General features: G+C 32.8%; 3 protein-coding genes, 2 long non-coding RNA genes and 2 other non-coding genes across 10 annotated transcripts; 5 read left to right on the top strand and 2 right to left on the bottom strand.

Moving 5' to 3' along the window:
* The first annotated feature begins 744 nt into the window (after positions 1-744).
* TRNAC-GCA (transfer RNA cysteine (anticodon GCA)) lies at positions 745-816 on the top strand. The gene has a single exon. It is a non-coding gene; the product is annotated as a tRNA-Cys (tRNA).
* Positions 817-1,117: 301 nt separating this feature from the next.
* Positions 1,118-6,657, bottom strand: ABO1 (IKI3 family protein). 2 transcript variants are annotated; one of them, XM_068634290.1, is made up of 5 exons: positions 6,419-6,657; positions 5,987-6,332; positions 2,658-5,685; positions 1,911-2,009; positions 1,118-1,795 (listed from the first exon to the last, which is right to left on the bottom strand). In XM_068634290.1, exons 1-5 carry the CDS (start codon positions 6,575-6,577, stop codon positions 1,477-1,479), a joined length of 3,951 nt encoding a protein of 1,316 aa, XP_068490391.1. In that variant the 5' UTR covers positions 6,578-6,657; the 3' UTR covers positions 1,118-1,476. The 2 variants fall into 2 exon arrangements, with proteins under 2 accessions (XP_068490391.1, XP_068490392.1); XM_068634291.1 differs by having other exon boundaries at positions 5,991-6,332; positions 6,419-6,645.
* A 2,309-nt stretch (positions 6,658-8,966) lies between these two features.
* On the top strand, positions 8,967-15,803 carry OVA1 (methionyl-tRNA synthetase / methionine-tRNA ligase / MetRS (cpMetRS)). Of its 2 annotated transcripts, none has more exons than XM_068634292.2 (12): positions 8,967-9,379; positions 9,574-9,717; positions 9,836-9,985; positions 10,243-10,410; positions 11,058-11,182; positions 11,478-11,571; positions 12,058-12,156; positions 13,251-13,431; positions 13,549-13,664; positions 13,796-13,951; positions 14,657-14,785; positions 15,402-15,803. In XM_068634292.2, the coding sequence occupies exons 1-12, from the start codon at positions 9,095-9,097 to the stop codon at positions 15,579-15,581; spliced, it is 1,827 nt and encodes a 608-aa protein (XP_068490393.1). In that variant the 5' UTR covers positions 8,967-9,094; the 3' UTR covers positions 15,582-15,803. The 2 variants fall into 2 exon arrangements, 1 of the variants encoding a protein (XP_068490393.1); XR_016523300.1 differs by having other exon boundaries at positions 8,970-9,379; positions 13,251-13,456.
* An 800-nt stretch (positions 15,804-16,603) lies between these two features.
* LOC137827919 (uncharacterized) lies at positions 16,604-17,502 on the top strand. Its single transcript, XR_011083797.2, has 2 exons — positions 16,604-16,668; positions 17,301-17,502. It is a non-coding gene; the product is annotated as an uncharacterized LOC137827919 (long non-coding RNA).
* On the top strand, positions 16,964-17,036 carry TRNAR-CCG (transfer RNA arginine (anticodon CCG)). The gene has a single exon. It is a non-coding gene; the product is annotated as a tRNA-Arg (tRNA).
* Positions 17,503-20,332: 2,830 nt separating the features above from the next.
* On the bottom strand, positions 20,333-21,935 carry LOC137827917 (CASP-like protein 4C2). The gene is made up of 3 exons (XM_068634294.2): positions 21,186-21,935; positions 20,937-21,072; positions 20,333-20,827 (listed from the first exon to the last, which is right to left on the bottom strand). Exons 1-3 carry the CDS (start codon positions 21,410-21,412, stop codon positions 20,606-20,608), a joined length of 585 nt encoding a protein of 194 aa, XP_068490395.1. The 5' UTR covers positions 21,413-21,935; the 3' UTR covers positions 20,333-20,605.
* Positions 21,532-24,525, top strand: LOC137827918 (uncharacterized). Of its 2 annotated transcripts, none has more exons than XR_011083796.2 (3): positions 21,532-21,657; positions 22,251-22,325; positions 23,749-24,525. It is a non-coding gene; the product is annotated as an uncharacterized LOC137827918 (long non-coding RNA). The 2 variants fall into 2 exon arrangements; XR_016523301.1 differs by having other exon boundaries at positions 23,914-24,525.
* Positions 24,526-26,285: the final 1,760 nt, after the last annotated feature.

Genomic DNA, 26,285 nt, shown 5'->3' on the forward strand with positions numbered 1-26,285 from the left:
CTGCAATTTTATTTAAGCACTTTTCCAAATATGGTTATATTTTTTTATTATTTGAGTTTGTTCAGATATTATAGCCTGATGAGTTTCTCTGACTTGTAAATTTATAAAAAGTATTAAATTTAATTTTTAGTATTATTTTGTAGAGTAACTATGATCAATGTCAATAAACTTAACATGATATTTGATGGCATACAAAAAAAAATTATACTGATAAAGAAAAATCTTTTAGACATAATTGGAATGAGTTTTTTAAGTTTATTTTTATAAAAGTTAACAAACTATTATACGTAACTGGTGAGTAGATGATAGTGTTAAGATTAAAAAAAATAAAAATATTTAACTTTTAATTTTTAATTTATAGAAATGCATAGTTATAATCTTAGTCGTTACTTTTATTGTGTTAAATCATACGTGACACATAAGAACTAAAAAAAACACCATCTTTATAAGAATTAGAGATTTAATGAAAATTAAAAAAGTAAATTTATTAATTTTTGGAACCAAAGTATATTTAAATTGAAAATAAAACATTTAAATAATTAAGCTTTGAAACTTAAATCAAATGTTTGATAAATAAAAACACATTGTCTAGTTTAAAGAATATCATATAATTTATTCAAATACCAAGTCAATTGGTTGATATATTTAAAATAATTTGCGAGGAGTGGTTCCCGGCGCAATGACCGGCATATTATTGTTCCCAATTTTTATTTTATTAAAAACAGATAAACAGTTATCACAAATGGGTCCATAGCTCAGTGGTAGAGCATTTGACTGCAGATCAAGAGGTCACCGGTTCGAACCCGGTTGGGCCCTTTCATTTTGTACATTTTATAAATTAATTTATTTTGAATTATAATTTTTATTAATTAAAATTTTAAAATAATCATTTATTTCAATTATAGTTTTTTATTTTTTTTTACAAATTATTATTTAAATATATATAACCTTTTTCTATTACATCAATCAAATCAACTATAATATAACTCCTACTGGTGAGATACCATAGAATACTCTAACATTGTTGTGATAATCTTTCGTTTCTTGACTGACTATAAAAGACATGTATTGAAACATTTGGGACATCGATCAGTAAAATAATAGATAAAGGGGTCGATTATCTCAATCAAATTCTTTCATTCATCAGAATCCTACACATGAACAACCTTTCCTCCTCTCTAATAATTAAAGTAATGTATTGTTCAAATTCTTTTAAACAAAGCATGAACTGTCGCTGCAATTTTGCTGCATAGCATCATTTGAAGAAGTTTTAGTAGCTTTTCTTAGGAAAGTGAAAAAGGGGGGCATACGAAACAAATTATTCGTGTTTGAGAACAAGATTTGGTCACACCCTTATACTATTCCTGAAGTCTATCCACTCTCCTGAGGAACTAATTGATTTCGCTGTTAATGTAGATATTGAGTGCAGCACAATCAACAACATCAAATTGCATGTGGATATATCCAACTTAAGGTTCACTCGTAGGGCAAAAATACTTGAAGCCGCCACGAGAAAGCCTCTGAATTTGGAAGTTCACTCTTTATTTTTAGGGCATATTGCTCCAACGTATGTGCATACTCGTTTATGGTATCACTAGATATTGTATCTTCAGCTAATCTCACAGCTGCCATGTGAGATAATTGAAAGTTTTCCCCCATTATCTGTAGCTTCCTACATGTTTCGCCCTCGCCAAACATCATGAGGGAAACCAACAAAGATTTCAGTTCCCGTCTAGCTTCCACTGTTAGGGACATGCCTTTCAAATGCTCCACCAAGGCCATCTCCTCATCAGGACTACAATAAGGTATAAGAATAAAAAACTATTACTTCACAAGAACTCATGATTAACACAAATCAATAGTAGAGCAAGAATGGCAGAAGGAAACATTAAATTATCGTATCAAGATACCTCCCAGGACGGATTTTTCCTCTTTTCTTCTGTCGTCTGGCGTCTCTTGCCTTGCTGGTAGCAGTTGAGCTAAATGAAGCAGCAGAACTTTTCCTGGTCCTGTTGATGAAATGAGGCACAATGAAACTTCACACACCCAAAGAACAACCTTTGCTAATTTATTTATTTTTGTGAAAAGGAAAGTATGGTTCAATCTTGTCATTTTTACAATTCACTTTTAAGAAATTGAGTCGTAAAGAGAAACTCAATCATGGACATAACTGGTGTCCAGACAAATAAATGTAGCATTACAAAGAGAGTTTAGAACCATAAATGTGGTAAGATGGATAAAAATGTGCTTGAATGTGATAATAATTCTGTTACCCCCGGGATGGGGTGGGAAATGAAATGTCCGACTTTTCTCCGAAACAACAATGAGTTTCACTTATATGTCATTATACATGAAGACACAATAAATAGTTATCACAAATTTTATGAGGTAGAGACTACAGTTGTAAAAATCATAATACCACACTGCTAGATTTTGTAGCAGTTTTGTAAACAGTATATTCATTTAATGCAAGGAAGATTAATTGAGTATCATGGCTTAGTGGTTATGTCCGTTTTAACGTGTTAAAAGGCCAAAATGGTAAAATCCATCCTAAAAGTCAAGGAAAACTGACTCGGAGTATATGCCAAAAGCACATCAAATTAACATTCTGAAGCTGGGAAATTATAAAGATATATGCGACCAAGGAAAATACATACCCTGTGGTGTATGCACTCATTCCACTAAAATTACTGCTAGCTTCAGAAGCAGCATCATCCTCGATATCACTTGCTGCACGCTCCTCTGACTGGAGCTTTGCTGCAAGAAGTAGTCTTCTTTGTCGAACAGCAAGGTAACGAGCCAAGTACTTCCCCACTTTCTCTAAGCTTTCCTCGTATTCACCAGTAAGTGTGCTTGCACATTCCAAAGATGCATTCTTCACCATTTCAATTAAGTCCTGTCTTCTGTGCATAAAAACAACCCTCAAAGCCTCCTCCCAGTCCCTTGCAGTAACCAACAAATTAACACCAGTGTTAACATCTCCACAGTACTCCAGGGCAATTTTGGCAGCCTCCCCAGGTTTACCAAGTGCTTGAAGTTCTTCACAGAGCTCATTGGCAATACACAGTATCTGATCCTTTCCCAGATTAAGTAACCCAGCAACTGTAAGAACCCCGCTCCAGTTACTGATAGCTCGATAGGACTTCATAGCTTTATCCAGATTGAAACAGGATAAGTAAATTGTCGCGGCATCTTCAAAGCGTTTTTCATCACTAAGATAATCCCCCCATGCCTCAAGGAATTGCATCTTCTCAGTGTGGCCAGTAAAAAGTTGAAGAGCCAATGGAAAAAGTTGAGGATTTTCCTTCACAAGTGTCATACAATCATCATAATAACAATCACCAGCAGAAGCAAGGTGTCTGAGAGCCTTTTCAAACCTTTTCAGCTTAAGGTCAATATTATATTGCATTATTTGAGTAGGCATACGCTCCAATACCTGTAAGAATGGAAGAAACTCTTTTGGATCTTTCTGAGCATTTAATGCCACAATAGCTGCAAGATTTAAATCATAAAGACCCAAAGCAGCTTCATAGACAGCATCGGAATCAGCTAACCACAAAAGATGCTTCAAAGCTTCTTCAGCAGAAGGGTGAGACATTCTACCCTGGTCATCAGTTTGAGACAATTCCTTTTCACGGATCACTTTTATTCTCTTTAAAGCATCTTCAAGTAATGGAGGATCACTCCGAGCTAAAGTGGTCAAAATGCAAAGCTCCCTTGCTGGGCTTTCTGTTATGTGCTCCTCAATAGCTTTTCTTACAGCCATCAGAACAGAAGAAACCTTGTTACCGGCAGGACAATTCTGGGGGGGACCAACTAACGTATCATTAAGAACCTTTGGATAAGGGACAGAAACATAATTTTTGTAGAGTTTCTCCATAATATTTCCATTCTTTACAGAACAAACAAACTCGGTTATATAACCCAGATTGTTAACCTGCCTGACTACTTCAGAAGCTGACTGGGAAAATGCTTGCCAGCCACAATAATCAACAATTACATTGAAATCTATTCTTTGCCTTCTAACCATAAGCAATGCATCTTTAAAGCGGTTTTGAACCAATGCATTAATAATGGAAACCAAAACCAACTTTCTAGGGTATATACATTCTAGGTTCCCTCGTGTAGTTTGCAGTATAATGGCAGCTTCATCCCCATGTAAAACTCCAACAATTTTAGCACCTCTCTCCCATATATTTATGTAGCTTTCATTTTCCTCTTTTTTTCTATTGCTAATCCGAACAAAATTACTATATTTCAAATCTAATTCCCCATTAAATATATCAGCAATGTCAACAATAAAAAGCAAATCATGTTTAGTTGCAAGAACTAGATGTGTGATAACTTGGTCGGCCAAATTTGAGTAAAATGAGAAGGTGCTGCAGTTGTTGCAAACTATACCCCCATTAACATGTAGTCTGCCAAACTCATCCAGTCCAAAAAGCACTTGCTTTGATAGGCCAGCACTGCCAACTAGCACTACACTCATCCAAGGGCAAGCCGCAGAAAAACCTAGTTGTTCTTGAACTAGAGATCCTTTACTAATCCCAATTTCAGATACATATTCTTGGATTTCCCCCCTAGAAAACTGAATGTATGCAGCGTGCTTATTAGCAGGACATGAAGCGATGCCAAGAACCGGCTCTTCAAGGGTTTGTCGTTTTGAAACTGTTGTGTGCCATCCCGAACACGTCAGCAATCCTGGAATAACATCCTCAGAACATTCAAGTTCCATTTCATGCAAATAGAAGCCTTGAAGTCCATCATCAGTTGATGTTTGAAATGAGTCACTACTGTGACTGAAACCATAATGTGAAACGGTTAATAGCTTATGGGAATCCAACCATTCAAGATGTAAAAGAGATCCAAACACCAATTCTGTATGAGAGGCTTCAACGTTGAACTCTTTTCCCTCTAGTTCTTCCCAGGTTTCAATTGACGGAAGCTCCACAACACACAAGCTACCGTCTGAAAGAAATGCTGCTAACTGGTTCTTAGAGTTTTTACAATATACAGCCATACCCCGGACATGAGAAGAAAAATTCAGGCTAAATAAAAACATAGGAGGTGGCATCAAGGACAATGACAGCGGGGTTACACGAATATTGGAGCCATCAACGACTAGTGCAACAGAATTCTCCATAACAACAGCCGTAATCCAAACAAAGTTTAAAACCGTGACCTGACCACCAAGAGTCCAACAAATTAACTGCAGAGGCTTTGTCGGATTCCAAATGAATCTGACTTTATCTCGCTTCAAGAATCTAATTTCCTGCTTCAGGTACCAATGGTTATTGCTAAAACTCCATATCCTTACAGCGTCATAATTTTTGCATTCAACAACACCGGCAAGAAGATCAGAACTGCAATTCCACTTCAGAAACTTTACTTTTGCGTCAACACTAAACCTGCTTCTCTCTAATCCGTTCCTCTCAAAGAAAACAATAGAGGAACACTCATTTTCATCTTTCCCATGACAAACAGTTGCAACTTTAGCACCACTGGGCATCCACTCCAAAACTGCCCCGGCAAAATTTCTTGGTTCCGAAAAGGCAAGCAAATCCCCCGAATCTCGATCCCAAACCTTGATTTTTTTAAGCATAGAACCAGAGTCGGACACATCACTCATGGTAGCAAAGTATTTCCCATCTCCTCGCCAAGACACAGGAAGAAAGTTCCCTTCACCTGAAAACACACAATATTCACCATCCTAAACTAAACATCAAACAATCAAATTCACAAATCATGATATAAGTATCAAATTCATTCTCTCTCTCTCTCTCTCATCTCACTCACCATATTTGTCTCACTATCTCACTCTATTCGCTTCAACTACACAATTTGCCACATCTATAACTTTCTCTATATATACCTTTCTTCTTTCCAGCCTTCCATCCCAAAACATAAAATCTTCCAAACAACACCGATACAATACAAAACAGAGATAGAAGGCATTGAAACTAAAATAGGGTTTCAGTGTCCTTACTTACGTGACAGTCGTCAGGAACATCGTCGTGAAGTGGTGCTTCATACAACACGTCCCAATCGTGACTCATCACCAAGAGCTGCGAGAAGCCGGTGGTGACGGCAATTAGTTCTCCGTCGGGACTGAGAGACACAGCATTGACACCGCCGTCGAGCTGGCCAACGACTTGCGTTGCGCGAGAGCCGTCGTCGACATTGCAAAGCAAGAGAAGGCCGTTGGAAGTTCCAAGAAGAAGCGCTTCCTTCTCCATGAGATAGTCAAAGGAAGTAACGGAATCTCCGGGCTCCAGGTCGACGGTAACGGACTCCGCCGGTAGCGAAGCGTTACGGCTCCAAACACCGTTTTCCTGCACAAAACACAACACAACAATAATCAGAATGAAGGAATGAATGAGTGAGTAAATGAAAATGGTGAATGGTGTTGAAAACGGACATGGAAAGAGGAGAGATGGGAAGTGTAAATGAGATTGTGAGAAGAGAGGAAGAAGATGCGGTTGCGTTCGATGTCGATGGTGGAGAATCGAAGGGTTTCGTCGTTGGAATGAAGACGAAGTCCCAAAGGAACTTCATAGAAGAGTTTCAAGTTCTTCATTGCTCAAACCCTTCGCCGCTACTTTTCACTTCAGAATATAGGGTTTAACATAGTTTCTGCAATCCCCTGTTTATGCCTTCTTCATAAAAATGTTATTTTATCCAACTAAATCTATGTTGAAAATAATTAAATAAATAAAGTTATTATTATAGTTATGTAATTATGTCTACAAGGTGATGGTTTATTAATAAAATTAACTTTATGTATTTAAATTACAAATATTAAAAACTTTTTAGATAGAAGTATTTTAAATATGTTTGTAATACCAACACATCCAGATATACAAAATTATATATTATATATTATATATTTATAAATTATATAAATTAGAAAAAAAATTATGTTTATAAAGATGTTTTTCATGGGTCATACAATAAATTTAAGTTTTTAGAAAATTAATGTATTTATTCATTTTAAGATTGTGTTAGAAATTTAGAATCATTTTATAATTGTCAAAAATTCAATAATTTTTATTTAAATTAAACATTTAACCGATACATATCTTACGATTACAAGTATCATATGAATATCGATCAATGTCCGATATATATGTCTGATACATATATCCTCTTATTACAAATATAAGATTTATAAATTTTGTTTATTAATTTTTTTTATTCTTTCAAATTGTAATTTTCTTTTTCTAATTCTCTTTATTTTATTTTCATTGTAATTTTCATATTTTAAAAAAATAATAGATGATATAACAAGTTGAACTTGATAATAAGTATCTATTTTATGTTCTTTCAAACAAAAATTGTAAACATTTAAATTTAATATTGGTTATGTTAGTTGAGAAAAAATATTGTTCCCAGTAATTTAATTCTTGACTCAATTTTTTTATATTTTTTAAATCACTGCTTTTAATTCAAGACTTTATTTTAAGATGTGTAGATACGTAGGATCTTAAAATAGATAGATGAAATATATGTAGTTTAGAATTACAAGGTGAATTTTTCTCCATGCATAACTAATCAGTAATATATAATACTAAATATAAAAATATTCATTTTTAGTTTAAAGAGAGGAAAAGTGTATATAGATCAAAATTAAAACTCGCTTATAATAATAACTTAATGTATAAGAATTATGCTTATTAATTTCTTTTTTACCTTTTTTCATTGTTTTTTTCAAGTGTATTTTTTTTTTCTATAACTCTCGTTTTCTTTTACCTTTCTTTGTTACTATAATTCTCATATATATTTTTTTTTTAAAATCAAATCCTACTTACATAAGGTGATGTGTCCAAATAAAAAATATTTTGAACATATTTCACTCATAATAAATATCTTTTTATTGTGAAAATATTTTTTTATTTTTTACTTTTTAAAGTATTTTAGTTAAATACTAGTTGGATTAGTTGATAAAAGTGATAAATAAGTTAATGTAATTGAGTTAGGTTTAAAAGTTTAGTTAAATATAAAATTGAACAAACTAAGTTATTCATGTATGAAATTAAGAAGTTGGTAATAACTTTGTAATGTTTTATTGTGATGATTGGTTTAATCATAATTTAGTGCATGTTGAAAATAAGAAGTATTTTCTTCTCTTTTTTTTCATTGTGTTTTGTTTCTTATTCTTTTATAAAGATATAAAGTGTAAGTTGTTCTTTCTATTTCTTATTATCTTTTATTTTTTTGAGATTTCTACTCCAACTCTCATTTTTTTAAATCAAATCCTACTTTATAATAGGTAATGGTGATGTGCCAAGGATCAAATGTTCTTTTAAATCAGATACGAGAACACACATATACATGTTTATCTAATTCTCATTCCTACCTTATTTGGTTAATTTCATCTGAAAATTCTTTTTTTTTTTTAATAAAAATTTTCATTTTCTTTTTTATTTGTTTGACTCATTCAATCAATTAATTTCACTTTAGTTTTTAAAGTATTTTCTTATAAGAATAATTTCATTATACATCTCATTTTACTCATTTTGTGTAATTCTGTTTAAACAATTTAAGGAAACATAAATGTCAATTTTATATAATTCATAGGAAGATATTTTGATAATTTTTTTATTTTTTTAAGGTGAGGATGTATGATTATATATATATATATATATATTGATTTAAAGTTAAACTTGTTAATTGTGTGTCAATTTGTGAAAATATATTTAAGATGCCAAATTTATGTTGAAAAAATGAAATAAGGTTATTATGTAATTATGTATATAAGGTGATGGTCTATTAATAAAATTAACTCAATGTATTTAAATTACAAACATTAAAAAACTATTAGATAGAAATATTTTGAATAGCTACAAATAACTAGTTAAGGTTGAGAAATATAATTTTTATTTTACATAAAAGAAAAGTGGTTTTAATTAATAAATCGAAAGACTTGGGGTGAAATTAATAATATATAATTTTCTTACTCTGTTTTCTCTGTGTGATTTGTTGAAAATTTAGGGAACACTGAAGCTAATGCTATCCGTTGGAAGGGATGGGCATGGCACGAGGAACCCTGTGAATGAAGAACCAGTGAAACAGTGAAACCTCAGAATCTGAAGCCATGGCACTGAGAATAAACTGCTCCATTCAAAACACCCTCTCTCTCCTTAACCCTCCTCTCTCTTCCCTCCGTTACAGAGCTTCTCCCCTGAAGCTGAAACCCCAGTTCCGTTTTGGTCAAAACCTCTCTCGAGGAGCTTTGTTCTGTACCTACGCCACCACAGATATCACTCCCTCAAATGCTGAACCCTTTGTCCTCACCACTCCTCTCTACTACGTCAATGCCCCTCCTCACATGGGTAGCGCTTACACCACCATCGCCGCCGATGCCATTGCTCGCTTCCAGGTGAATTTCCTTACCCTCTTCGATTTTAGTTTAAATTATGTAACTTTGGCCCAATTCCTGAAATGGGTCGAGTTTGGAAATTGGGATAAACTGGTGTAAGATTAGACATATCTGTGTGATGGATTTAAAGCAAGTTGGTGTTTTAACTGTTCATTGTTTCCTATTACATAATGTAAGGTTTGCGTATTTGACAGCGGCTATTGGGAAAAAAGGTTATATTTATTACTGGCACGGATGAGCACGGGGAGAAAATTGCAACTGCTGCCATGGCTCAGGGTTCAACGCCTCCTGACCATTGCAATCTCATATCTCAATCTTACAAGACGCTTTGGAAAGATGTAATTTGATTATTAGTTTTTCCTGGAATTTTGTCATTTTTTGTGTGTTTATTTTGTTGGATATTTATAAATATTTTTCATTTTTTCGTGATATTCTTTTATTATTGCTTGATTGCAGTTAGATATTTCTTATGACAAGTTCATCAGAACAACTGATAGCAAGCATGAAGCAATTGTGAAGGAATTCTATTCAAGAGTGCTTGACAATGGTGACATCTATCGAGCTGATTATGGCGGACTTTATTGTGTTAACTGTGAGGAATATAAGGTGATAGTTTGAACTTGTAAGTTGTAGTTCTGGTTAGCAACGTTTTATGTTTAGTTTCTGTTGGCTCTTTATGTTGAAGGGTCTGTGTATGCCATGTGCAACTGCTAGCACTCTTTCTGCTAACCATCATTTAATAACCAGGAAAATAGACAGCTTTCTCTGATGATGGAAAACTTTGATTGAGCTTCTTGCCTTCCAAAGATTTACCATCTTAATTTCACGACTTTACCTTAAGAATGTACTGGCATTTGGTGCAGGATGAGAAGGAACTGCTTGATAATAGCTGTTGTCCAGTGCACCTAAAGCCTTGTGTTTCAAGGAAAGAGGACAATTACTTCTTTGCACTATCAAAATATCAGAAGGCATTGGAGGAAACACTAGATAAAAATCCTAATTTTGTGCAACCATCATTCCGTTTAAATGAGGTAAGGCGATGGGGAGTTTGTTTTTCTCTTTGTCTTGTATTTCTGTCTGTTACCTTTTGAGTATAGTGCACTCAGTTGCTGGCCGTGTCCAATTTTGTTTTCAGAGCATACCTGATACATTCACTTGAGAAGATTCAGAATGGACTTATATGGTCTTAAGATTCACATTGATAGGATGGATCAGTTATGGTGTACTTGAACTTTTTTTAGATTTCTCTAGTATTGGAGTTTGAGTTGATAACATGCCCAGCCTATTAACACTCCAAAGTCCTGGCATGATTATATGTTATATTGGAGTTTGAGTTTATATGTTATATGTTTTTAAGGTCATGTGACTATATAGTTCACTAAAGTGATTTTGTAGTTATGGATCTTATTCCATTTAAAAGATCATAACATAACAACAAATACATTGTTAAAAAATGCAAATACCAAGCTGTTTGATCTGGCTTGTTAATACAATACAACCCACCCTTCATACTGCCCTACATGGTCCCCATAAACAGTGTAATAACGCTTTATAGCAGATTCATCTATGAGATGTAGGTATCTAATGAACTGCAAATTATCTCGTTTTGGAGGACATAAGATTGATTTTCTTTTATGATATTGTGCTTAAAAATTAATTTCGTCTACAAACTTCCAAGGTTCAAGGTTGGATCAAAAGTGGCTTGAGGGACTTTTCCATTTCCCGAGCAGCAGTTGATTGGGGCATTCCTGTTCCTGATGACAAGAGCCAGACTATATATGTTTGGTTTGATGCTTTACTAGGGTAAGAATATATATTTTATAGTTTGTGCATGCTTCTCTAATTTCCCCTGGCTCTATTCTATATTCTTGTCGTTTATGTCTATCACAATCAATAATTGTTATTTTGTGTATTGTTGGAAATACATTGCTGAAATGCATGAAAGTTCAATTTATGCACAAGTATTTGTATGACAAAAAAGATGAAGAAAAGTTTGGGTTTTTGCTATTCTGCCAAATATTCTTTAATTAAAAAGTTGCTAATTATCTTTCTAAACTTTTATTGAATATATTTTCTTTTCTCTTTTTCATATTTGCAGATATATATCTGCATTATCTGATGATCAAGAACAACCTGATTTACTAAAAGCTGTTTCTTCAGGTTGGCCAGCTTCATTGCACTTGATTGGCAAGGTATGTCACCTGTGTTCCTTCTATTTTTTTAGTTAATTTTAATTTATTGAAAACAATTTCATCTACTTATTGAAAACATTTTGTACTCTAAGCTTTCCTTTTATGCATCTTTCTCTTATTTTTGTGTTTGTGAGAGAGGCTGCACAATTTGTTCCAACTTACATTTAGTTAGTTGTCTTTTGATGAGATGCTACTTTTTTTGCATGGTTTTATCACTTTCTGGAAAACAGTCTCGTAAAATTGGAAACTTTTGATTTAAGTATTTGTTCGCTTTTATCTGTTTTAATTTTTTTGCCAAAAAATGCAACATGTCAAATTTTTTTTCTTAAACATTTTAATTTCTACCTAAGCATTTGTATTCTTGCGATGTTTTTTGCAACCTTTGATATATGTTAATTAATGATTTTCTTATAATTATTAAAAGAGATGAAAAAATAGCCAAAACATTGAGTTTTTATATATTTTTAATATTTGTTCACTCTGTAGGATATTCTACGCTTTCATGCTGTTTATTGGCCAGCTATGCTAATGTCTGCTGGACTAAGCCTTCCTAAAAGGGTATTTGGCCATGGATTCTTGACAAAGGTATTTGTAGTTTAACTTATTTGCTATCTTATGTTTCGTCTTGAGGTAACTTTAATGGTACAGTTTCATCAGCCTTGAGGACAAGGCTATTCATTTCCTGGCGAGCATTGATAGACCTAGGAAGGTTTTTGTGAGAAGACTCAATAGATCTAATGAACTATCAGTGTCTGTACAGTATTTGTGTCCTTAGGTAGTTACGGATCTGAATTGTTATTGTTTTTGAAGCAGTTGTGCTTTTAGTAAGTTATGGATTTGTGGGGCAGTTGTAGTGTTATATATTTTTGGTTAAACATATAATTTACTCCCTATATGTGTCATGTATTCTTAATTTGACCCCTTTATATACATAAAAATTTATTAAATTGGTCCCTATATGAGTTGGCGTTACTGGTTTGATCCCTACTGTCATGTTGATCGTTAAACCGCTTATAAACCGCTTATACATTCTTAATTTTGCCATTATACATATAGCACATTCTTAATTTGGTCCTAAGAATATGCTACATGTATTTGGGCTGGATTAAGAATGTGTAAGTGGGGTAGCACCAAAGTGGTAACATTTACGTGTAGAGGGATCAATCTAATTAGTTTTACATGCAAGGAACAAACATAGAATCCATAACTCGTATAAGGACTAAATTATTATGTTTCGTCTGTATTTTTTGTGACATATCCATATAATAGGAGGTAGCCATTGTGTCAGTTTTCTGTTTATGCTTTTTTGACAGAGGAAACTCCTTGTTTGGGGGGAACCTTGTGTGATACTTATGTACTGTTCTTCAAACTTGGTGTATAACTGAGTTGTAAGAGGCTAGCTAGACACAACCCTGCATATCTAAGGACTCTCCCTGCCCAGAACATTGTATTCTGGTCATAACTTTTTTACTATCTCCTTGTTCAATTCTTGAGTCTAATACATTCAATTCAATTCAAATTTGAATAAATTTACAATCATTAGTTAAGTAAAGTATAGGTATTAGCAAAAGGTCGGAAACTAAGTTTGGCAATTTGAGACACTGTAAAATTTCATAAATCTGTTTCTTATATTTAATTTAAATTTCATGCAGCAATGCTTTTTTATTTTGAAATGTTAGGATGGCATGAAAATGGGCAAGTCACTTGGGAATACACTTGAACCAAACGATTTGGTTAATAAATTTGGGGCAGATGCAGTTAGATACTTCTTCCTCAGAGAGGTGGAATTTGGCAGTGATGGAGATTACTCAGAGGAACGCTTCATCAATATTGTCAATGCGCATCTTGCCAATACAGTTGGTATTTCAAGCTTGCTTTATTACTAGTAACTTTCAGAAACCAATTGATTTTTCTTCTTTTTATTATGACCATAATGCAAAATGTGATATGTATTTCCTTCCTTCACTATTTTGGCAGGAAATCTTCTTAATCGAACACTAGGGCTTCTAAAAAAGAACTGCCAATCAATTCTGGTAGTGGATTCCTCTACCGCTGCTGAAGGAAATGCATTCAAGGACAATGTAGAGAATCTGGTAAGACCTCTTATAAACTATGTTTCTAAATCTATATATTCAATTTGTAATTTTAAACTATGTCATATTCAGCAGTTTAAGGTAATGCTGCCTGTGACTTAAAGGTTAAGGAATGTTTATTATATCTGTAGGTTGATAAAGCTCGCATTCACTATGAAAATCTCTCCTTGTCATCAGCTTGTGAGGCTGTTCTGGAGATTGGTAATGTTGGTAATTCCTATATGGATCAACGTGCACCATGGTCTCTCTTTAAGCAAGGAGATACTGCTGCTGAAGCAGCTGCTAAGGTAATTTGCTGGATCCTTTAGATTGGTAAAAGTCTAAACATGATACATTGTTTTCTGTTAAATATCAAACTTCAAATGCTATCAGGAAACAGAACAATGGGTTTGATTTGTTTAGTCCCTTCAAGTTAGACAATGTTCAACTTTAGTCCCTAAAAAATAATTGTCTCCTTTTGGTCCCTTATTTATGAAAATGTATTAGATGTGATCCATTTCTCCTACACAAAAAAAATGTTTCCTTTAATTTCTCTCATTTATTGATAAAAGGGTTCCATCATACAGGGTCAATTTGAATAAACTTTTCAGTAAGTATTCACAGGAGCAGAAAATAAGAAGCTAAAACAAATTAAACTTCTCTCACAAGTTAAAATTAACTTTGCACATCTCAACTTCTGAAAAAACTACACAAGAAAGCTTTATCAAGCGCACAAGTTTATTGCATTGTAACTTATAACAGCAATTTAGTTCATTTTACCTTTAATTTCTTTTTCAAGTACTTAGTCAGAGATTTACTTCAGTTCATTGACATTCAAACTCCTTAACTGACAATAATCAATTTTTTGAACTTTGTTTTTCCTTCTTCAACAAGTATAATAAGCTTAATCAACGTGTTGCTCAATGATAAAAAGAAAATAAATTCAGTTAGTTTTGCTGCTGTTAAAGATAAGCAAATGCCTAAAGATTTTTTCATTTATGATGTTGGAGCAGGACCTTGTAATTATATTAGAGACGATGAGGATTATTGCTATTGCTCTATTTCCTGTTACACCAAGCTTGAGTTGGAGAATATATGCACAACTTGGCTATTCCCGGGACCAATTTGATGCAGCAACCTGGGTCTCTCCTCTCTCTCTCTCTCTCTTTCATACACATGCACACTCAAACCTTTTTTTTTTCCACACACATACATATAAACTATGAGGCTCAGACACTCCTCTTAAATGGTGTGTCCGTATCGGACACTGACACACATATCGCTGAAGTGTTTAATTCAAAAAATATTTATTGGATTTCTAACAATTATAGCACAGTTCTAACACAATTTTAAAAAGGAGAAATGCATTAATTTTATAAAAACTCAAACTTATTGTATAAATTTTTATTATGATTGTAAAAATAAGGAACAAATCATTTTGAACCAGTCATGAGAAATATCTTCCTGCTACAAAAAAAATTGAAACATACTTGTTCACATAAATCTTTATTGTCAATTTATATAATTCATAATTATATAATATATAAATTCATGTCACCGTGTTCTACATTTTAGAGATTATATATATATTTCTGTGTCTATGTCGTATCAGAGTGTCTGTCCGTTAAGTGTCTCTGCTACATAGCATATAAATATATATGTATGTATGTGTGTGTATAATACACACTCGTGAGGTATTCATGGGTTTGAACTAATATGTTCTGCTACCTATCTGATTTAAGTTGTTTGACTTTGTAGAGAGACACCAAGTGGGGTGGACTTAAGGGTGGCCAAGTGATGGCTGAACCTAAACCAATCTTTGGTAGGATTGAAAACCAAACTGAAGTGGAAGACAAAGGCAAAGGGGTTGTTGCAGTTGGTAAGACTGTGAAAAGCAAAGGAAAGTTGAAACAAGCTCAAGAAGTCGCAGGAGCTTAGATACCATGTTTCATGCTTTTCCCCTTTCTAAATTGTTAATTGTTTTCTCTAACTTAGCTTCATGTAAAAACCAATTCTTTTGCTTATTTATGTACACAAAAATATTTAGATACATACATGTGCAAGAAGGTAGCATGAGCACCAGGCACATGCATGTATATGAATTTTGAACAAATTTTTATTTTAGAAACAAAGTTGGAGTGCATAACTTTTCATGCTCCATGTGCATCCTCGTCATTCATCAACTACAGGTTTCAGCTAAGTTCACCTTCCACGTTCTGTTCCTGTCACAGGTTAAAGTTTTGAAAGTACTTTTGCTTGCAAATTTCATTTCATTATTAACACGAGGCTCAGACACGTCTTTTAAAAGATGTGTTACATATCGGATACTGACACTTTGACACTTGTAGGATAGTGAAGTGTCTAATTAAAAAAATATTTGTTTGATTTCTGATAATCAACACAATTTTAAAAATGATAAATTTATAATTATATGATATATAGATCTGTGTTTTTTTTGTCATGTATTTTAGAGATTATATGTATTTTTGTGTCGGTGTCATATAATGTCATATAAGTGTTTATGTCAGTATTTATGTGAGGTAGTAGTTATTAACAGATTTTAGTACATCTAATGAAGAAGGAAAAAATATTGTTTCTAAATTCAAAATAATTTCTTGGTGGTTAACTATATATTTTTTTACTTTCTATATTAACTGTAATGAAAATGGAACTGGACATAAAAAAGCAAAGTTCATTCACTTTGACATAAAAAATTATTATTATTTTATTGTAATATAATATAATATTTTATTTAAAAAAATGGGTTGTAAAGTGGTTGTTTTTTAATATTAAAGTGTGAAATTAATTTTATTTATATATTAACATGAGTGCATGACACGTGGGCTGGAAAAAAAGCATTAACCGCGTGTCGATGTGGGCCGCGTGGTTAAGTATAAGTTTGATTAAGATTGCAATTAATCGTTAGGCCCACGTACGCCACAGTGAGGTATAAAATAAATGTAGAAGCAGATCAAAGAGTTGGTTTCATTTCATCATGGGAGAAAACTCAGAAGAAAACTACCAGGTAACCTAATTTCTCTCTTCCACTCGCTCGCGCTACCAATGCTAGATTTCCGATTCCATCGCTTTGTAGATTTATGTGCATGCCGTAGTTATGTCTTGATCTTCATTCTCTTTCGTCTTCGCCATTCTAGCCTTCGTATGCCGTTTAGTTTTTTCCTTTATTTTTTACTTTCCTTGGAATAATTGAGTTATGCGAGGGATTTTTTTGTCGCTTTCGCTTCGTAGATCTGCATGACCATATTCATCTCAATGTTGCGGCTGTTCTTCAAATTTTTATTTCATAACTTTCGTGTAACGATCGCATAGCGGAGTGGATATCGCGTTAGACTCCGAATCTAAAGGTCGTGGGTTCGAATCCCACTGCGATCGCTTTTTTTATTTATTTTACGTTGAAATTTTAAAGCCTATATTTGTTCTGTTCCTGATAATTCTGAAATAGTTCGCCATTTTTATGATGTACAAACTTTTTCCTCACAAATAATTTCCGCACAAAAAGCTTGTTGAGTTATTAGAGCTAATGATCTTGTTTTTTTGCACGGCTTATAAAATATTGGCCTGTTACTCGGCTCATTTATGAATATCCTGTATATGCCTATATGCATTGCATAACTGTGAAATGATTCAACTGGGAAGAATTGAAAGACTGCAAAAGGTGGACCAAGGTTTGCTCGTTTAAGTAAGGTGTAAGGAAATTTTTGGTTGCCAAATATTGTTGGTGACTCTTTTACTCTTTATAGTTGTAGATGGTGAATTCTGAATGTAAGCCTTAATGTTTTCGTGCTCCACTTGGATGATGTGACCCTTAAATAATTAAATTTGTGGTTTGTTGGTATTAGGACTTCATGTTAAGAAATCATTTGGATAAAACTTAGACATAGTTCCTTAAATGCTTTTGGTTCTCTTCTCCCATTAGTTGGTGTTTCACCTGTAATAAAGGTTTGCATTAAATATCTGTTTTAATCACACACATTTCATGAAAAATAAAATAAAAATTATATTTAATTTTCAATTCATTTTAATCATAGGACAAATATTGTAATTTTATAATCTTATAAATTAAATTCCTTTATTAATCACAATTATATGTTACTATGTTACCGAAGTGGTACTTTAATTCTAGTATACGAATAACTCCAAGAGCATATGATAAACTGTTTCTGACTTTTGTCAAGATCAAAAGATCTTGTGAAGAAGCATCTTGTTGAACTATTTCTCTATATTAAGTTGGATCAAGCATGCTAAACAATGTTGTAGAATTTTGCGGCTAGTTGATGTCTTCAATTTTCATTTATGTGCTTGTTGGCTTATGATAAAAACTACAGATTATGAATTTTGGTTTATAGTTAGCTAAAGTAATAGATGTGATGCTTCTTTATGCGCATCTTCTCCCTATCTTATGGAGCTTGCATGTCTTTTTATTAAGTACTGTTTATATGAGGTCATTCAACTGCAAGGTTACAAAATGATGACTCTAAATATCTTGAAATAGCGAACATCCTTATCAGAGGTTTGATGACCATTGCGTAATTTTCCTTTGGCCTTGCCATACGTCGGGTGACTCTAAAAAGTTCTTGCAACATGGGGTGCCAGTATGTGGATATGCATAATAGTTAGTGTTTTTGTCGTGTTAGGTAGAGTAATGATCTTGATGTGGTGTTAGTGAAAGTCTAGAAAACATCTCCTGAAAATGTCCTGATATAGCAGTGGATCATTCCAGTATTTGCATTGTGATAGATAATACTAGTGAGCATCTATCATGCTTCATTAGTTAGGTGTTTACTGATAATGTTGGAAGATAAGAAGAGTCTTTTCCATGAAATTGTACACTGAGGTCCAACTTGAATGGTCGAAGAGTGTAGTATACTAGCAATCAAGCTCAATCAGGACCGTGTTTGTTCAAGTATTTATTAGTGCTCAGTTGTAAATTTTGGAACTTTGCTTTTGCGAGTTCCGGTGCTTAACAAAAACATAGTCTTGCTTTGGATTGCGAGCTTTTAGGGAAAATGGGCAAGCCCATGGCATGGATATATTTGGATGCCATCGTTATAATTGTTGTTTTGGCGTTTAGCCACCTCTAAAACGTAAGTTTGGCATTTAGTAGCTCAGTTTTAAAGTTTGTTGCCGAAAACTGGCCTTATATAATAGTTCAAATGGAAGGGGTTTGGATTTTTTTTTTATTTGGGTTTGATTTCAAAATTTTAGTATGTAAAGGAAATAATATTAGGAGAATTTTTTTCTTAATGACTTCCTGAGTGAGGATGATTTGGAAATAAAATACAACTTCAATCTGGTCTCGTCTATAAGCATCTTAATGTTCTACCACTAATGTTAGTGGGAGAATATGATGCAATCAAGTCAATGATGTTTTTTGTACAGTGATTGTTACCATGCCATGCTTGATGGAGAAGCACGATTAAGTATCAATTTCTGGTGGTCCCATGCAGCAACAAACATCCCTTGTTTTGTTCTAAAGTTGATGTAAACGGGAAATGATGAGTTTAAAAATAAATAAATATATATATAATAAATAACAAATTTGTAATTAAATGATATAAAAAATATTAAAATAATAATATTAAAAATTGTAATGGGGTTATATTGAAAATATAATAAATTTGTAATTAAATGATATAAAAAATATTAAAAGTTGTAATGGGGTTGTATAAAAAATTGGATTATGAATGTATTTCGATATAAATATGCACAGTTTAGGTCACTTATCTTAATTATAACTATACATGGAAAATATAAAATAATTCTACTTTATCATCCAATCGTAAATTACTATTATGACATATTGATTAATTTTTACAGTGAATACTTTAAATTAGATCTAACGTGATTTTTGTACATGAATATTTACCTCATTTTATTTCGCATAAACTTCTAAACTAAATAAACAAATAGCAGTTGGATACTGCAATTTTAAATCTACCCGTAAGACCCTGTAAAAGATTATGTTCTTTTTATCATGTTTGTGTGTAGTTTATATCAATAAATATAAAATTATGCTTTATATAAATTCAGTGTTTGGCTTGGTTCTAGGAGGCGGGGGAACCCAAACATGAATTTAGGATTATAAAGATTTGTTGGAATTGTAATTGTTACATTACTTTTGTGAATTTTAATATAAAAAATAAATAAGATTTTTTTTTTCTTTTAGAAATAAAGATATTAATGATTTTTTTTTACTAGAATCCAAATATATTTTTTATAATTAAGATGATATTCGTATAAATTATTCATAGTCATAAACAATGATTAATATTATCGAAAATTCCGAGTTCACAAAATGCGGTTATATATTAAAGTACCCAAAGCTTAAGTACTTTCTTTGAGCGGGTTTTATTCTATGTGAAAGATGACATGGGGGGAATTTAAATCCTAAATTGCTAGCATGTGAAGTTGGTCGAATATTCTCTAAATAATTATGGGGGAAAATCTTTTATTTTAACCTAAAATCAGCTTTGTCCATAATACAAGTACGAAGTAGATTTTAGACTCGTAATTTAATTTATTTACATATTTATATACAGAGAGAGGGGAAAACAAGTCTTGAATTTATAAGAAATTATTATTATGAAAATAAAAAACTTATGACTAGAGAGTATATAGTTTGTGACTCAAAAAATAAAAAATAAAAAATAATTATTGCACTATAAAAATATAAAATAAGCGAAGGTGTTATTAAGATTTGTTAAAAATAATGAAGATACATATTATGAAATAGAAACTAATGTATGGAAAAAAAAAAAAAAAATTGGTCTGTACACAGTCCCAGCAAAAGAGGCTCTTGTACTTGAATTACTTACTTTTAATAAATAATTTTGATACAAAGGGCTTTGTGTTTTGGAGAACAGTGAAAAGAAAACCCGGCCCCACCCAAAATATTCGTTTATGGCTGGTTTCCTCTGTGTCGTTCCCACGCAAAACCAAACTCAGAGATGGAAACGGGAACCGTTGATTATGAAACAGACCACGCGGAACCCCGTTAGGAGCGAGGTCAACCCTAGGAACACAAACGCCGCGTATCCCAACGCTATGGCTATGTCCATTTGCACGCAGAACGCATTGCTCGCCCTACACGTGTCCATCTCCTTCAGCGTCCTCGCCATCGTCGTCCCCGCCGCGTTCGCCGACAACAGCAGGTACGCGAACACCTGCACCGCCACCACATCACATCACATCACTCCTCCCCACACACAATTCAGACTGAAACAATTAACAACAGAGAGTATGGAATTTGTTGAATCTTATTTTGACTATGACCTGGTCATGTCCGAAGTCGAACCATATCTGCAACACTTCGGGGAACAGTGTTACGCCTCGTGAAATTTCCCACACCGACGCGCCCATTTCGAACACGGAGTACACCGCCACTATCGCATTCGCCGCGAGAACGAACCTGGACGGATTTCGGTAACTTAATATTCAATTTCCGACACGAATTTTGAAACAAACGGATAGATTATATAAATTAGGTTTGAAATAGAAAGAAAGTAGTTGTAAGAAGAGTACCTGAAGGTGTCGTAGTGGTACCAGTGAGGAGAATCGGAGCCGCGAGTATTGGTGAGCACGAAGACGGAGGAGGCGAGGGAGAAGGAGAAGGAGACGAGGCGTAAAACGAGGATGAGGGAGTTGAAACGGCGCAGTTTGTGTTCCGCCACCGTGGAGTGGAAGCGAGGGTTGTGAGACGGTGAACAACTGTTATCACCGCCGTTGCGAAGCGGCTGAGGGGATCGCATGCTTGGATTACTAAGGTTGGAAGTCTATTTCGTTGTTTGGATTTTCATGTTGGTTATTATGGCGAGGGAGTCACGGGAGAGAGCGAGAGTTTGATGAATCGAGAGAGAGGGATGTGTGCAGTGTGTAGTGTGAGTGTTGGTTTTAGCTTTTAATTTATTGGTGAGAAAAGAAACTGCGTGGAATGTGTTCGATAAAAGTTGTTCGAGACAGAAAGCGTGCTAACAGCAGGCATGGCCGTGACAAAGTGTGGTCTCTCCTAATCTCCTGTCCTTTCATTTTCTTCTTCTTCCATCTTTTCTTTCTTTCCTCTTTTTCCCTTTCAATTTCTTAAATTAAATCACGTCATAGGGCTATGCTCATTTTCTTTTCTTATCACCAAATATTGATTGATGGGTAGAAAATGTTTTCTTATATAATCAAACTCTTTATTACATACTCACAACTGTCCGAAAACTTCTCTTAAATTTTGTATTTGTATTCGTTGACACGGATAGTTGCATTGTGTTTTGTGTTATCGTGTTTTACATTGAAAGATAGTATGTGATTTTATACTAATATTCGTTTCGTGTCGTATCAGTGTTCAGATTGTATGTGATTTTATACTAATATTCGTTTCGTGTCATATCAGTATTCATATTTATTGTTCGTGTTGGTATCTTGTATTGAGTGTTCGTGTCGGTATCTCTTCTACATAGGACATGAGTTTTTTCATTTTCCTTTTTCTTTTCCAAAGTTTTATGTCACACCAAATTGTGAAATGTTAATGCTCATTACCTATCTGTTGTCATCCTTATCTTCTAGTAAAGAATCATTATTGTGTCTATGAACATTTTTCAGTGGGGTTGCTAATACGAATAATCAATGGGGATTGGTTACTTCTTCCAATTGCTTGACAAAACCATTGCTTTAAAGGTATGTAATATATATTTCATTTTATTTTAATTTTGTAAAGTATATGATGATAAATTTGACTGATTAAATATTTAAAGATAATATTTTGTACTTTTATTGAATATGGAAGTTATTAATTGATTTTTTATGTTGCTATATCGAAGAGGTGACAACCTGTCCTAGTTCTTATTTAACAGCATTATTTATGTGATTTGTGATTGTGTGTGTATTATTTTGATTTTCTGTCCCATTCTCATTGACCATAATTGGTATCCAGGCGTCATTTTCTATTCCCAACAAAACAAACTGCTTTGACTTTTATTACTATGTCAACAAATAGAAATATGCATTTATAAGTTGTCTAGTGGGACCATTTTCAAATGTTCCTTTCATATGCTGTGGTTATATTCCTTCAGACTTTTGAGGACTTACCCTTGTATTACCTTATTCAAATGTCACTTTTCAGGACTTACCCCTCTATTAACCTAATTCAACATTTGACGTTGGTCAGGGTGGTCCACTGTATCAAATGCTTTATGCTGGATATATTTTAATAATAACCACATGATTTTTTACTATAATAATAAACTGTTGAAATGAGCCTCAAACAACCTTCTTTGCAGTTATTATTTGTTATTTTTCTACTGCAACATAAATATTGTATACATTCAATCCTTTTTTTTTTCAAGAAACCTCATAAAGGACTTATCATAATCACCTTTAAACCGTTGATGCAAATAACACAGCACATCTTTTTAAAAGAATGGCTCCTTGTGTGATTAGCAATTGCTTGATAAAAATATAATGCTATATTTTATAAAATTCTTTTATACAAATAAATAAGTAAGTGCATATTTATTCTTTGGTAAAATATTGAGAATATGATACCTACTTAAGGTAATTGGACCAAGTCACCTTTGTAATGGAAAAACTCAAATATATTCGAAAATTTATTTATGTAAAAAAACAGTCAAATATTTGATAACTATTTTATTGGATATTTCACCAAACCTAAATATTTTCTTGGAAGTATTCATTAAATTTTATCCACTAACTTAAATACTATCAATTATAAAAGTTATTGGAAGTATTCATTAAATCTTATCAACTTTATATTAATATTGTGAAAAAAAGTGTTGAATGAATCAATTGATTGATAAGTAACCAGTAATACCTTCATTCTTTTTTTGAAGAGGTGACAATGTTTTAAATGATATTTGTAGATCGCATACTCATGATCTTAGGATGTTTGCGTTTGACCCACATATTGAACCAAGTCGAGTATTTTTGTTGGTCCTCAAGATTAGCATAGTTCATAATTTGTTGCACATCCATAACCACTTTTTCTTGAATGTTTTGTGTTGTTAGACCTATATTCTCAACTGGTTTAAGAGGAAGGAATCACAGGATGTGATTTGACTTCTTGCTCTATATGTTATTGTAGACGTTGTTTGAATTGGTGGGTGGTCCAATCTTGGTATAGTGTGTGATTTGCTAATGAAGAACGTGCATCTCATCATGATGTTGATTTCGCAAAAGCTCCATATCCTTGTCAAACTTGTGTTGCATGCGAGTAATGACATTTTGGACACTCATTTCATTCTTTTAGATAATGGTTTCCATATGAGTTTTAAGCGCTTCAAGCGAAGATGATTTGATCTTGCAATATGATGTCATTAATGGGGTCGAAAATGAAAGGTGGTTGTGAAGGCTCCACTAGCGACGATGGTTAATCATCACTTCATCGCAACTCAAGCTTAATGAAGACGAAAATGAAAGGTGGTTGTGAAGACTCCATTAGCGACAATGGTTAATCATCATTTCATTGCAACTCAAGCTTAATGTGAACGAAAATGAAAGGTGGTTGTGAAGGCTCCACTAGCGACGATCGTTAATCATCACTTTATCGCAACTCAAGCTTAATGGGGACGAAAATGAAATGTTTATGACTAAGAAGGTACATGTCAAGTAAGACCAAGTACCTTAATAGGAAACATAAGGATAAGTTATCTTCCATCTTGAGTTTTGAGTACCATTAGGTGCTCAACAAAGTGAATTCATATGCCTTCGAGTATGTCTTGAAGGGATGAGTTGAAGAGTTTCCAAAATTCTTCTACTTGTATAATAACCAAAATGATATTGAGCTTCTTTTTATTAAGGAATACTTATCTTGCTTTCGTGTATGAATGTTTATTTAAAGACTTATATGTTTTGTTTTTCCTATCCATTGTTGAGTGTAGAATGTTAACTATGATGACCCAACTTAATATGGTTACTATGCATGGGTTTCTAAGAACGTGTCTAATACGATAAGATTATCCTCCATTAATAAATTTCAAAATCTTTTAAAACAAAATCTTTAAAATGAAATCCTCAAAATGATATAAATAGGAGTATGTTATTGTATGATTACAAAATTTCTCCATTTCATTTTTATTTTAAAAGATCATATTTTCCTTATCTAATATATATATATATTCTAATTTTCAAAATTTAATAGAATATTGTTTTAATTATATTTGAAAAATAGACTGTACTTGATAATAAATAAAATTAACGAGATAAAATAGCTTAGGATAAAAAGAGTCATTTAATCAGTTGAATAGTGATAATTTTACATTTATAATCTCGTTTATGCTTTTTAAACCTTTTTATCTCTAGAAGTTCACATACGTTACACAATGAAAAGAAGTGATGTGATTTATGTAATAGAAAATAATATAAGTGGTATATATATACTTGAAACGTTCACTTTACAGGTAATACTTAAACAAATTCTCCCAAGTTATCATATCTACTCTTTTCAGCAAGGCTAAGGACCCACGATGTGGGCCTATCTTGTGAATGATTAACTCAAAGGTTCCACCAATATATTATTGGTCTTTTTTTCCTTCATATCAAATTTCTTCTTGCACCATATTATTTAACTCAAATCACCAAATGCAACATCTAATTCACCCTCATTCAAAAAAGTTCCTTTTATAATATATTTTAAAAATTTATTCTAGAGAACACATTCCTAAAGGAAAGTTTATTTGAGAAATCTTCCAAAAAATATTTTCTGAAAAGATGTTTTTCTAAAAAATGATTTTTGAAAATTCTATTTTAATTTCTTTTCATAATATATTTCATGAATTCTAAAAAGTATGTTCTATGATTTTTTTTTTGAAAAAGATAATCTAGAAATCATTTTAAAAAGAGGAAAACATTTTCTTTTTGTTCTCGAATGAGGTTGGAACTAAGAGAACGATTCAAACTACTCATTCGACCAGTCGGTCTACAGCTCACTCTTTCTTTCTCGGCTAAACTTTCACACTCGCTCTTCCACTCCTCCTCCTTGTTAGGTCTGGGCTGAAATGGTACCTGTAAAAAATACTCTGACGTTCAAGTCAGATTTCAACACTCGACACTCATTGTTTAGGATTAGATGATTACGTATCTCATTCTTTGAAATATATACTAATTTATATAAATATTGTGGATATTTTATTGTTAATAAACCTAATAAAAGGAGATTGGGTCTTGCGGGTGTGATGAAATTCATGCGATGCAAGATTGATAACCATGATGTATTATTAGGTTATAAATGACGCTTTATTCCAAAATAGTAATTCTTAAGACAACTTAGTGGGAAAAAAAGAAGACACTTTTCACATTCTATTCTAAACCATTGTGTTACTTATTAGAAGCATTGCATTCTAGGACTATTTTAGTAATACAGGGAACAAATATAATATAATCCAACCACATCAGAATCATATAAATAAATATATCAACCAAAACAAAAATATGTCATTATTATATATTAAATATTAAATATTTAAAATCCCTATTACAAATATTCTCTAAACTAAAAAATCAGAAGAAAAACAGAAATGAAGAACAAAATGAAAGAAAAGAAGCCCTCAACAAAATAACAGTAACCAATGTTTCATACGAATAAAGTGATAAAAAAGAAACAAAAAAGTAGCGAAAAAGTTA

This window comes from Phaseolus vulgaris, chromosome 7, assembly GCF_051622355.1.
Source record: "Phaseolus vulgaris cultivar YP4 chromosome 7, ASM5162235v1, whole genome shotgun sequence".
NCBI lineage: Eukaryota > Viridiplantae > Streptophyta > Magnoliopsida > Fabales > Fabaceae > Phaseolus > Phaseolus vulgaris.

What these genes read in the sequence shown, in the direction of transcription:
- LOC137827917 (XM_068634294.2), bottom strand. Translation starts at nt 21,412, where the DNA reads ATGCGATCCCCTCAGCCGCTTCGCAACGGCGGTGATAACAGTTGTTCA. An exon ending in TACCACTACGACACCTTCAG is followed by an intron (nt 21,073 to 21,185) that starts GTACTCTTCTTA and finishes AAATCCGTCCAG; the next exon opens with GTTCGTTCTCGCGGCGAATG. An exon ending in TCGACTTCGGACATGACCAG is followed by an intron (nt 20,828 to 20,936) that starts GTCATAGTCAAA and finishes GTGGCGGTGCAG; the next exon opens with GTGTTCGCGTACCTGCTGTT.
- ABO1 (XM_068634290.1), bottom strand. Translation starts at nt 6,577, where the DNA reads ATGAAGAACTTGAAACTCTTCTATGAAGTTCCTTTGGGACTTCGTCTT. An exon ending in ATGAGTGCATACACCACAGG is followed by an intron (nt 2,010 to 2,657) that starts GTATGTATTTTC and finishes TTTCATCAACAG; the next exon opens with GACCAGGAAAAGTTCTGCTG. An exon ending in GGAAAAATCCGTCCTGGGAG is followed by an intron (nt 1,796 to 1,910) that starts GTATCTTGATAC and finishes ACCTTATTGTAG; the next exon opens with TCCTGATGAGGAGATGGCCT.
- OVA1 (XM_068634292.2), top strand. Translation starts at nt 9,095, where the DNA reads ATGGCACTGAGAATAAACTGCTCCATTCAAAACACCCTCTCTCTCCTT. An exon ending in ACAAGACGCTTTGGAAAGAT is followed by an intron (nt 9,718 to 9,835) that starts GTAATTTGATTA and finishes GCTTGATTGCAG; the next exon opens with TTAGATATTTCTTATGACAA. An exon ending in GCATCTTGCCAATACAGTTG is followed by an intron (nt 13,432 to 13,548) that starts GTATTTCAAGCT and finishes CTATTTTGGCAG; the next exon opens with GAAATCTTCTTAATCGAACA.